Below are 13,079 nucleotides of genomic sequence, written 5' to 3' on the forward strand. Positions count from 1 at the left end.
GATACTGAAACCCACAAAATAATTAACTGATAATGATAATTAATATGTAGTTGATAAAACTTGTATCAATAATATTTTGCTTACAACATGCTACAACGGAAACGAAAACCACTAGAAGCTTCTCAGCTTAGCTACTTCGGTTGATATGCAAAATCCTCTGCAGGGGTTTTATCAATGAGTTATCATAAATATTCGATAACTGTAATAATTGCATGTTAATTATGTTTCACATGAATCAATCATCTTTATCACACTGTTGTTGCGAAGATCTTTAAAACATTTTTGGCTAATTATATATGTATTGGGGGCACACGATGTATATTAAATATATTTAAATGTCAAATATTAATGCAGTGTAAGTAATATTAACAACAGTGTGATAAAGATGATTGATTCATGTGAAACATAATTATGTAAAAATGATTTCACTGCAGTGCGCTTGGGATACATAATTTATGGAGGATAGTTTTGGGTAAAATTAAAGTATTTTTTGTGTTTTGGGTACCTACTGTATCAGCTGGATATGATACTTAAATATTACCCTAGGTACCCTGTATATCAATATGAAAAGAAATACATTAAAATATTACTTTTATAACAAAGATGCTGTTATTGAAAAAATATTTATTATTTAATATGTAAATCAAGATCCTCAGAATGGCCAATTGGCGCCGGTCGACAATCCGTATAGTCCATTTCTGTAACAGAGAAAATAGAGTGATTAAAAAAAACCTAATGAAACGCACTAACTAGATACATAATACCGCCAAACCTATTATCCCTTCGGGTGGCAGCACGGATACGTCAAATAGCTGTCAGGTGGCGGCGCCATTTTGCGCGAAAATGCTCAAGTGCCAGAGGGTCTGAAGTTGGTCTGAACGGTGATCAGCGAGATATTGGCGGGAGATACAAATTTAATGATTGTTTCTTATTTTTGTATGAAAGTTGTATATAAAAAGTTTGACGCTAATATGTGCATAAAATAGGCTTTTAATTACACTGACAAACATTTGCTGTCGATATGTAAGTAATTAGCAAATCCTCATTTTAACCTAAACCAAGGAAAAATAATCCGGATTCTTGTATAAAACAGACTAAAAAATACAGAAAAAGCACTACTCTTAAGAAAAACACTTTTTTTACAAACATATACATGGATATACATCAGAAAAGGTAATAAAATTACACTTTTGCATTGAGATTTTACATATTACAAGCGTATTAAAATTGGGTATGAAATCCGTCTCGTAAAAAAACTGAGGTAACTTTGAAATCTTGTTTCGTTATTATTTATCAATTATATGTTTGAAATTATATACTCGTATTGTAGAGCGTCTTAAGATATATGTATTATCACAGGCTTAAGTAACAAAAGTTCCGATTTTCAAAAATAGATGAGTTCAAAATAAGGCATGCGAAAGCTAAAGTCGATAGATGACCTTCGTACATTCTTTCATAATACCAAGTTCTTAAAGTGGTTTAATTAAAATTTTGGGGATTTCAAAGCTACATTAAATAACAATGTCTTAGTAGTGACATATTTTAATAGAAAACGACATACTAATGGGACAAAATTCGTCTAAATTATTACGCACATTTTATCCACATCGAAAATTGAATAAAATGGCCACGGTCGTGACCTTGAATATTGTGTCTCGGTGATGAAAAATTATCGAGTTTTCAGTATAAAGATTATAAACATTGGTTATCAAATAGTTAACCTAACGATTAAAGTGTTTTTTTAGGTTATTAGTACTAGATATATCTAAATAAACGCCCAATTCCTCGGGCCAAACCTATTCATCACTCGATTATTTGAAATAAAATGCCAAATCAATAAGTAAAAACAATCAAATTTACGATTAAACTATTGTAAACTGTTTAGTACTTACCCAGGCACATTATATTTAAATCCGTATACAATTTTGTATAGAAATACACACATAAAAACACAATTTGTTTAACATCAAATTTTTAGCAAAGGCCCTGTGCCTGGCGCTTTTAAAATAAGGATTTTCTAATAATATTTATATTACAGGTAATTATTTTTGATGCGACAATTAATTATTGTGTTTTCCGCTATCTATTGTTAAAGTTTTTGTAGCTTAGGTGCGCGCGCAAACGTTTAATTTTCCCGCCAAATACGCAATGACCATTCGTGGACCATTCGGTCGACTCCCGGCGCCATGGCACTTGCGGACATTTCAAATCGGCCGGGAGTCGACCGCTCAGCACTCGGGGACTTTTGAAATCGGCCGGGAGTCGACCGCTCAGCACTCCAGTGTATATAAACGAAAACAAATGAAACCGCGAATACATAATAAAAGGGCGGGTAATTTTAACTTTGTGCATTTAGGTACTCGCCAGTCGAAATTGGCCCTTGTATTTCAATAAAAATATTATTTATGAAATCATTGAAATAAAGAACAACCAATTCAATTTATAGTAACTATTTTTAAGTTTATAATTTATTTAATTCTCTTTATTTGCTTTCCTTCTTAGATTAGGCTATTTTATAATATGATTATAAAAGTAAAATACTTTTCCACATACAAAACAATACAAAATATATAAACACATTATAAAAAACCTAGGGTGCCGCCAGCAGCGGGGCAGGGCCCAAGCTGCCGGTGGTTAGGGCTGCAGAGAGAGGAACCGTCGGACTATACGCGCCGTGTCCAAGATCACCGCCTTCTGCATCTGGCCCTTGATCCAGCCACCTAGCGAGAGTCTCTTAAGATGTTGGTCGAGACTCTTCGCTATGAGACCGTTCGCTGAAACGACTATAGGGACAATGATCGTTGAATCAACATCCCACATGGCGGTTATCTCGTGAGCCACGTCTAGGTACTTACTGGACTTGTCCTTCTCGGCTTTCGCGAGATTCTCATCATGGGGGATGGTGATGTCAACGAGCACGGCCCGGCGTTGCGGTCGATCCATTATCACAATGTCAGGCTTATTGGCTACAATAGTCCTGTCAGTGATAATAGATCGATCCCAATAGAGCGTGGCACGACCATTTTCAAGAACTGGCGCAGGTAAGTATTTGTAGTACGGTACTTCGCGCTCCACAAGGCCGTATTGAAGAGCAAGCTGTTGGTGAATGATCCGGGCTACGAGATTATGTCTGTGCAAGTACTCACCGTTAGCAAGATGAGAACAACCGGAAATGATATGCCTGAGTGATTCTCCGGGACGGCGGCATGAGCGACAAATGTCGACCGTACCGTCCTTCAGGATATATTTCCGGTAGTTGTTCGTCATCATTACTTCGTCCGCAATTGCACAGGCAAAACCCTCGGTTTCTCCGAAGAGGTCCCCGAATCGTAACCAGTTCACCGATGCGAGCAGATCTACATCGTGTCCCGTGAGGGCCTTGTAGAACCGCCCGTGTAGCTGCTTGCTCTCCCATACCGCCCTGCGGTCCGCAGTACTTAGTACCACAGGTTTGCGCCAGTTCTCTTTCGTCAAGGAGAGCGGCGTGAGGTTTCCGTCCACTGCCACCACATCACGATGCATCCCACACTCGTTGTTAAGGAAGTAATTCCTGAGATTGTACACCTCACGGTTATGGAGATTTTTGGCATTTAGGAAGCCTCGACCTCCGCACTTCCGTGGGATGTACAATCTCATAACAGACGAGCGCGGGTGTAACATACGGTGTGTGGTAAGCAGTGACCGGACCCTCCGATCCAGGGCGTCCAGCTCGGTCTGTCCACCTTAGTATGCCAAAAGGAGTATGTGAGTAAAGGCCCAGGCGTTAAAGGCGCGCACTTTGTTGCCTCCTGACAAAAGACTGTTACGGCCCAGCCACGACATTGGTCTAAGCGCGACAGCGGTGAGCGTCAGCCATACGTGCGAATGAAAAGTCCCATCGCTGTGTCTCACTCCAATGTTGTCTTAGAGCCCGTTAAGGACTTTTGTCAGCCGACTGAAAAAGCGTTCCTTCACCGACCGTCTAATACCAACATCCTCAATACCCAACGACTGTGACATACCAAGGTACTTATAGGTTTCTGATTCAGAGATAGATCTGAATAACATCGTCTCAGAAAGTTGTAAATTTTCTGAATTTACAACCTCCCGCGCTGTATATGCATAACTGCACACTTATCGACACCAAACTCCATTCTATGGCGGTACTGAAAACTTCTGTGGTTTTCAATAGCACCATCAGGTCTTGGGTGTTCGGTGCAAATAGTTTGAGATCGTCCATGTCCATGTACAGAAGGTGAGAGATGACTTCACCCTCTCTCCGAAGCCGGCAACCTAGCCCAGAATCCTCTCTCTCTCCCCTCAGGGTGCTGAGGGGATTCAGAGCTAGGCAGAACCATAAAGGACTCAGACTATCACCCTGGAATATTCCTCGCTCAATCCTTATGAAGTCCTGCGGACCAGGGGGGCCATCCCTACCTCCTGGTTGACGAAGGACTGTGGTCCACTGCCTCATACATGCGGCCAGGAAGGATATTAGAGCTGCATCAAGTTTATACAGCTCCAATATCCGCCTCAGCCATGAGTGAGGCACCGAATCATAGGCCTTCTTATAGTCAATCCAAGCGGCTGAGATGGCCCCCTTGTTCCGCGTAACTTGTTGGCAGATGGTCATGTCTATGAGGAGGAGCTCTTTAGTACCACGGGACCCAGCCCTACATCCATTTTGAGCAGGGGCCAGAATGTTGTTAGCGACAATATGCACGTTAATTTTTGCTCTCAAAATGGATGTAAGGAGCTTGTAAAGTGTAGGCAAGCACGTAATGGGTCTGTAGTTTTTTGCTTCCGTGGTACTACCGGACTTATAGAGCAGGAAAGTAACACCAGTTGTGGTGGGAGGGAAGGTAGGAGAGAACCAAGATCGAGGGCTTGTTGAAATTGCGTTGCCAACCGCGAGTGCGAGCATCGAAACCATTTTAGCCAGAAGTTGTGCAATCCGTCCGGTCCAGGACTTTTCCAGTTCTGGGCCGTGAGGGTAGCACAACTTACGTCGTCGGGGCTGATGGTGAGGCTCGATGTTCTCGCACTCACGTTCGACAACGGTCATCCACTCGCCCTCCGTGTGCTCAACGGGCACCGACCAGGGTGGCTAGCCGAATGGCACAATCGCTCACGAAACGCTCACGAAACGAAGCGCTAGTAGATATCTATCTCTATCGCGCTTGCGTATTGGCGCGACAGAGCCAGCGGCGTATCGCTTTCGTTTGGCGTCGGAGAAATGCCATTCGGCTACGGGGCCAGATGCTACGCCAGAAATCAGACATGGCAGTAGCATCCGGCAGCCGCACGTCAGACACACGAGGGTCGGTTTCCTCCCACCTTCGGTATACTTTCCTTTGGTCGCTTTGAAAAAGACGATTCTACTGGAATCGGTCCACACGCTTTCTGTAGCGGCGAATACAGCTTGCCCATGCAATTAATTTATTTTTAACTATGTTTTTAGTACAACGAATTTACGAGCAAGTATTTTATCAAAAAAATAAAGACACTTACCCTCGTTTCGAAAGATTACCGTTGCCCATTTGCAACGTGCTTCCCGAACACTGGTTGTTCTGAGCTTGGTTGATGTTGCCGCACAGACGGCCGTTCAGATGGCTACTGTGAACAGTGGAGGCGAACAGGTCGTAGGCACGGCTGTGGGAGCAAGTGCTGAGTGAGCAGCCGGGCTGAGGGTTCCTGCCACCGTTGGGGTAGAAGTCAGCGTTGCCGCTAGGATTGAAGATGCCGAGGAGACCGCCGTCAGTGTGGATACATTCGACGTAGGTGCCAGCGTTGCCGCTTATGGCGTTACCGTTTCCACTCCACAGAGGACCAGCAGGGTCAAGACCTGTAGAAAAAATGATTGTACAGTATCGTGTAACATCAATTAGGGTATAGGAAATAACTATATTGTTTGCTTGTTGTAGTAGGTAACAACTACAGTAACTACACTGAAACACACTCGAGTTCTTCAGTAGAAAACAGACAAAATTCAACGTAATGTACAATCGCCATCAAATATATCGGAGCTGAGCTGGAAATAACTAGCATAATAGCATACCAGTAACTCGGACAGGCCGCCCGCCCGCTTGGCGACCAGCGTTAGCGACGACGTGAGCTCCCAAACTGAATCCGACCAAGTGGACATTGTTCCAGTTTCCTCCAGCGGTATTGATCAGCCACACCAGGAAATTTCCAAGGTGTTGTCCAACACCGGGAACGCCAGAGGCGGCGGTGGCGTAGAGACCGTTGGCCAGAGCACGCCAGTCCACAACGATGACGTTGCAATCGGAAACGGCCAAGAAGGCATCTCGGATTGTGGGATTGATGGCGCTGTTTCCATCACTGTTCCAGCCGTGGACGATAACCTTCAGCGGGCGGCTCGCCGCGTAGTTGGAAGACCAAATGGTGTTAGCATTGCCATTGACAATCACTTGCGGGTTGGTGGGATTCCGTCTGAAAATATAAATTATGTTTTAATGGTAATTTTCTATACCTTTGAGAATAACATTTAAAATAAAGGTGTTCATAAAAAATCAGACCTGGTGTACAGCCAGTATTGATTGTTGGCGCCGTTTCTGGTGCGCAAGAAATCTTCATCAACTGGTTCTTGCAGGTCCACTAGATGGGGCACTCCTTCGCCATCAGGCATCCAGATGTAGCGGCTCTCACCCTCGACGTAGTGGCTGTTATCCCCTGGCACAACGGGAATAGCGCTTCCAGCGCACACTGAATGAAAGAATAAGAAAAGCTATTATAATTAGTTTAATAAACTTTATAGTAAATAAACAAAATTCTACATGCGAATTCAATATGTGATAAGGAAACACACACACACAACGGAAAGGACTTTTTTATTCTTTAAAAACAGATAGCAAAATCGCATTTTATCCACAAGAGTGCAAAGAATATTTGAAATCCGAACGTGTCAAAGGCATGTCCCAGACGGGACAATTTTCTCCCTGTGCTTAAATTGTCTTAACAAATCATGTGATGTGAACGTAAAAATAATTTCATATCGAATTGTATCCGACTAAAAACACTAAATTCAAACAATTTTATAACATGATTTTACCATAAAACACTTGAAATCGTACAAAAAAATTGTATTTTTGACTTTTCCACTGTACTTATTCAGAACGCACCTTAAGTAACATTGCAATCTCAAAACGCGTGAAACGGAACGCACCCAAATAGATTTTTCTTCTTGATTCTTAATTTGAAACTTTTGTGGTGTCGGTGGGTGCATAGTGGAAATTGTAATAAACGCAAGTTGACTTATTTCTGTGCAATTATGTTCCAGTTGTTTTTTAACCCCCGACGCAAAAACGAAGGGGTGTTATAAGTTTGACGTGTCTGTCTGTGTGTATGTCTGTCTGTCTGTCTGTCAGTTTGTCTGTCTGTCAGTTTGTCTGTCTGTCTGTCTGTCTGTGTGTGTGTGTGTGTGTGTGTGTGTGTGTGTGTGTGTGTGTGTGTGTGTGTGTGTGTGTGTGTGTGTGTGTGTGATGAACCGATTTTGAAGCTGAGTTAGTCGGGAGTGTTCTTAGCCATGTTTCATTAAAATCGGTCCACTATATCGCGGTCGGGGGTTTTTTCAAAATTTTAATTTTGTTTATATTGCGTGTTTCCTCGCTATAATAAATAATAATAAATAAATATTATAGGACATTCTTACACAGATTGACTGAGGCCCACGGTAAGCTCAAGAAGGCTTGTGTTGTGGGTACTCAGACAACGATATATATAATATATAAATACTTTATATACATAGAAAACATCCATGACTCAGGAACAAATATCTGTGCTCATCACACAAATAAATGCCCTTACCGGGATTCGAACCCGGGACCGCGGCGCAGCAGGCAGGGTCACTACCGACTGCGCCAGACCGGTCGTCAAACCGACCGGCTTTAGTGAGGTGAAAAGTTATGTGTTACACACGGGATGCAAAGTTATTTTACCTCGTGTGTATTGCAACACTCTCTACGCTCAGGATTCTATTTTTGAACTACTCGCTTCGCTCAGGATTCTATTTTCGAACCACTCGCTTCGCTCGTAGTTCAACCCTAGAATCCATTCGCTAGTTCGTGTTGCAATTCCACACTCGGTTAAAATACAACTTTGCTCCCTTGTATAACAAATAACTATTGTTAGTCGATTTTGACACAAACAAATTAAAATAATACTAACGCGCTACGAGGGCGGATAATACCACCACCAGCTTCATGGTTATTGCCAATATGCAACTCCGTAGTCAAGTCCTATTTCTTTCTTTTTATTATTTCTTTTATCTCACAAAGATAGGAGGATTATCATAATTAATGCATTTTAATTCGATAAATCATTATTATCTTACGTGACCCCTTAGCTGCAATTTTGTTTTTGGGCTAGGATTCCGTAGCAGTACCCATCCATACTATACTATATACTATAATATTATAAATGGGAAAGTGCGTGTGTCTGTTTATTTGTCCGTCTTTCACGGCAAAACGGAGTGAAAAATTGTCGTGATTTTTTAAGTGGTTGAAGATGGGGGTGGGATAATTGAAGGGATGGAGAGTGACGTAGACTACTTTTTGTCTCTTTCTAACGCGGGCAAATTCAATAAGTAATAAATGTAATAACGCTGTCAATTGTATTTATTTCAGTTGAGACGAACGCATCAGGCGGAGAATACATCCCAACATTTAACACCCTACAATTTTGGTTTTATTAAACGCTTGTATAGATTTGTGAGGGCCTGTCATATAAAAGCCTCCAGTAATGCATTTTTGCTATACTTATAGAATATATGTACCAATAATATAGGTACCTATTACCTACTATAGGAGAGTCATCCGTGAAATTGCGAACATACAAGGTGCTCGCAAGGAACCCATATAACTTTAACGGCATATTCTTGGTCACATTTTAAGACTAAAATGTCATATAAACTTTTCTAGATTTCGTCTAGTTTCAGAGTTATTGCCAATTAAAAAAAAAACATTTCCGTATTGTTACTCAGAAAAGGTTTTCTTAACGGCGCTGATGCGCAGTTGTGGGAGCATAGTCTCACAGTAGTCATTGATAGATGTCAAAATGTGACAAGAATGCACAAAATAGGAAGATACTGGCCACAGAACTCTAAAATCTATGCTTAGCTACTTTTTGATAAATCGGTAAATACATTTATTATTACACCTAATTGCAGAACAAAATATGATAAAAAGGATTTATGCGATAACATATAAATCGAAGAAAGATTAATTTTGCATTCACGACCGGACAATGAAGTTGCTGGTGGTAATTCTTGGCATAGTTGCATGTAAGTTAATATTATCAATGAATTTTACTCTTTCAATGTTATCTGCTTTTGTGTGTGTGTGTTTCTGCACATCAGCATCATAAGTCATACTGTTTCTGTTTTTCTCTGCTATTTACGTTTTGTGTTGTTATGTGTTTGTTCTAAGTGTCACTGGGTACACTGAAAATCAGCGTCGTAACACTATCAATGTGCCGCGACAAATGCTGAGTGTTATCCTTTTCCGAAACCACCCTCAGCACTGTAACTTCATTCATTTTCCTAGATTTAAGCCTACTTTGATGTTGTTGTAAATGTGTTTCGAATAAAGTCTCATTCATTCATTCATTCATTCATCACGCACATGCACATAATTCCACCAGCCGTTGCACCAAACCGTCTCGCGTCTGTTACTGAATTTAGCGTTCGCATATACTGTAGGTATCGCGGGTAGATAAGCGCCGGTGGCCCAGCGGAAAGAGCATGCGACTTTCAATCCGGAGGTCGCGGGTTCGAACCCTGGTTCGTACCAATGAGTTTTTCGGAACTTATGTGCAAAATGTCATTTGATATTTGCCGGTCGCTTTTAGGTGAAGGACAACAGTGTGACGAAACCGGACTAATTCCAATAAGGCCCAGTTACCCTTCGGGTAAGGTCAGATGGCAATCGCTTCCGTAAAAAACCGGCCAAGAGCGTGTCGGGCCACGCTCAGTGTAGGGTTCCGTAGTTTTCCGTATTTTTCTCAAAAACTACTGAACCTATCAAGTTCAAAACAATTTTCCTAGAAAGTCTTTATAAAGTTCTACTTTTGTGATTTTTTTCATATTTTTTAAACATATGGTTCAAAAGTTAGAGGGGGGGGGACGCACTTTTTTTTCCTTTAGGAGCGATTATTTCCGAAAATATTAATATTATCAAAAAACGATCTTAGTAAACCCTTATTCATTTTTAAATACCTATCCAACAATATATCACACGTCGGGGTTAAAATGAAAAAAAAAATCCGCCCCCACTTTACATGTAGGGGTACCCTAATAAAACATTTTTTTCCATTTTTTATTTTTGCACTTTGTTGGCGTGATTGATATACATATTGGTACCAAATTTCAGCTTTCTAGTGCTAACGGTTACTGGGATTATCAGACAGACATGGCGAAACTATAAGGGTTCCTAGTTGACTACGAAACCCTAAAAACTAGTGCCTACGCCAAATCTTGGGATTAGTTGTCAAAAGCGGACCCCAGGCTCCCATGAGCTGCGGCGGATGCCGGCATAGCGCAAGGAGGAGGATGATGATTTACTGTAGGTATCAGAATTTCCAAAGACTTCTGCTGAGCGTCGTTGATGTTTCTTAACTGTGATGGAACTGGCCCTTAGCTAACCTTGACAATCAGAGCCGCTACTTTAGGCACGTTGACGTTGCCTATGTGTGGTATATTCCTCATAATAGCGCTAAGCGCTACGATATTATGCGGCGTCTTCAGCTCATCCAGTAACTATCCACGCCACTCCCCTTTTGGACCCTTCTTATACAACGCTTTCATAAAATACCATTATTTACATATAAGCAAATGTAAAGGATAATGGATGTTATCTTATCTACTCGATACAATTCTGTAAGTATTGTAAACAAATGCTACTAGAACCTTCTTTCTCAGTGTGCTCCGGGACTGCCATCCCACCGGTGCCGGGAGACAATAGCCACTATGTGGATGGCGAGAGTCGCTACATCTGGATGCCGGATGGTGAAGGCACGCCCGCGCTTGTAGACCTGCATGAGCCTGTAGACGAAGAGCTTTTGAGAACCAGGAATGGAGCTAACAACGCTTATTGGCTCTTCACCAGGTATTAAGGAATACATATTTTCGTCATTATTTTAGTCTCCAGTCACCGTGCTATCCATCAGATTTCTTTGGTGTACGCCATTTTGTCCTGATCATGAGCTAGTCTTATCCAGGAGTGTCCTGCAACCTGCGATTTTAACCTTCAATAGACGCCAGGCGGTACTTTCATCTGAAACGGCCACGCATTTGTCAACATATTGGTCCACCTGTCATCACCTCTGCCTGGCAATATGTCCCACCCAATTTCATAATGATTTTAAAGTTAACTAGCTATTTTTTACCTTTATTTTTAGGTCAAACCCCAATAACCCTCAAGTGATTGTGCACGGCAACGCTAATACAATCTGGGCCTCAAGTTACAACGGCGCTCTCCCTTTGAAAGTCATCGTGCATGGATGGAACAACAATGGATGGAGTCCTATGAACCCTCAAATAACAGCCGCCTTCTTAGCTGTCACCAACTGCAACGTTATAGTGGTTGACTGGGGTGCTCTAGCCAACCAGCTGTACACCACAGCTGCGGCTGGCGTTCCGAGCGTCGGTCAGTCCCTTGGCAACTTCATCGTTTGGCTGAGGAACACCGCTGGAGGTGCTTGGAACAATGTGCACTTGGTCGGGTTCAGTTTAGGTGCACATGTTGTTGGAAATGCTGGACGAACGGCACGGGGATGGCCAGTAAGAGTTACAGGTGAGAGTTGACCTTTTATAAACTGGCAAATCTTTCATTATTATTCTACTTTTTTCTATAATTGTTTTATGAACTTCTAGGTCTGGATCCAGCTCTTCCTGGCTGGCGCGGAAATAGCAACGCATTGAACAACCGTGACGGCGTTTATGTGGAAACGATCCATACTGACGGCGATCTTCTTGGCATCAAGGATCCTATTGGCGATGCAAATTTTTACCCTAACGGTGGCAAAAATCCTCAGCCTGGTTGCTGGGTCAGCACTTGTTCCCATGGACGCGCTACTGAACTTTTTGCCGCTACCGTGTACCACAACCACCTAGTTGGAAGGCAATGTCCAAATATCTGGGAAGCTGAGTTGAGCACATGCTTTGGTGCTTCGTTTCATATGGGCAATGGAGATTGGAATAAACGAGGGTACGTATATAATCCCTAACTTCATTTCCTCGCACGTGAAGTATCAAGTTATATTATATATACCAGTCCACGTCATCATGAGTAAGGGATAAAAATTCGCGTCAAAAAAAAATGTGTAAGATTGTTTTAAATTCTGTTGTCTGTTAAGATTTATGTCTATTCAGGAAAGATTCACTCCTGGACAAAAGGAATATAATTTTAACTAATATTAATATTATTTTATTTTTGTTACAGAAGCGGAATCTACCATGTGTTTACAGGAGCTAACTGGCCTTTTTGAAGAAAACTGTAGGTAACAGCGGGAATAAATAGAGCATAATAAGTAGGTATTCGTCAATTTACCGTCGTGACATTAAAACTTTATGCTTAATCGAAAAATTCGTCATCAAATAAAATAATACATACTGTTATTATCCTTTTTTTTCTTATATCGGTCAATCCCAGTCATTATTGTAAAAAAATTGCGATCTCTGGGCCTACTGGAAGGGAAGGGAAGTAAAGGGTTGCCCAGATAGGAATACGAAGCCGGTAAGTCCCTTTCATTTCACGGCAATGCATGTACAATATAGTGCTTTTCTGAAACATGTAATGAAATTGATAAAAAGCTTGCATGACTAAATATTTTTTTACTAAAAAAAATGTTAAACAGCTATGACTCCTTTTAAACCGCCGTAGAGCATAAAAACATTTCGTTCCTCACACCTAGGAAAAAAAAATCCAAAGACGAAAAAATCTTTGTGTAAAATTCCTTTACAGTTCTTTAAAGTCGCGGCGCCTGCAACGTGATACTTTGAAGTCTGTAGTAACGAACGTAATTACAACATTTCGTACCATGTTTGAGAAAAAGTAATTAACTGCTATTAGGCAATCTTAATT

General features: G+C 41.4%; 2 protein-coding genes and 1 long non-coding RNA gene across 3 annotated transcripts; 1 reads left to right on the plus strand and 2 right to left on the minus strand.

The window, feature by feature from the left end:
* Window positions 1-609: 609 nt before the first annotated feature.
* Window positions 610-8,257, minus strand: LOC125225509 (pancreatic triacylglycerol lipase-like). The gene is made up of 5 exons (XM_048129258.1): window positions 8,167-8,257; window positions 6,519-6,705; window positions 6,038-6,432; window positions 5,491-5,824; window positions 610-698 (listed from the first exon to the last, which is right to left on the minus strand). Exons 1-5 carry the CDS (start codon window positions 8,201-8,203, stop codon window positions 653-655), a joined length of 999 nt encoding a protein of 332 aa, XP_047985215.1. The 5' UTR covers window positions 8,204-8,257; the 3' UTR covers window positions 610-652.
* An 892-nt stretch (window positions 8,258-9,149) lies between these two features.
* LOC125225776 (pancreatic triacylglycerol lipase-like) lies at window positions 9,150-12,613 on the plus strand. Its single transcript, XM_048129627.1, has 5 exons — window positions 9,150-9,280; window positions 10,916-11,102; window positions 11,395-11,789; window positions 11,870-12,203; window positions 12,438-12,613. Exons 1-5 carry the CDS (start codon window positions 9,244-9,246, stop codon window positions 12,481-12,483), a joined length of 999 nt encoding a protein of 332 aa, XP_047985584.1. The 5' UTR covers window positions 9,150-9,243; the 3' UTR covers window positions 12,484-12,613.
* On the minus strand, window positions 12,519-12,985 carry LOC125225777. Its single transcript, XR_007177014.1, has 2 exons — window positions 12,906-12,985; window positions 12,519-12,779 (listed from the first exon to the last, which is right to left on the minus strand). It is a non-coding gene; the product is annotated as an uncharacterized LOC125225777 (long non-coding RNA).
* Between the last annotated feature and the right edge of the window lie 94 nt (window positions 12,986-13,079).

This window comes from Leguminivora glycinivorella, chromosome 4 (genome assembly GCF_023078275.1).
Source record: "Leguminivora glycinivorella isolate SPB_JAAS2020 chromosome 4, LegGlyc_1.1, whole genome shotgun sequence".
Classification (NCBI taxonomy): Eukaryota; Metazoa; Arthropoda; class Insecta; order Lepidoptera; family Tortricidae; genus Leguminivora; species Leguminivora glycinivorella.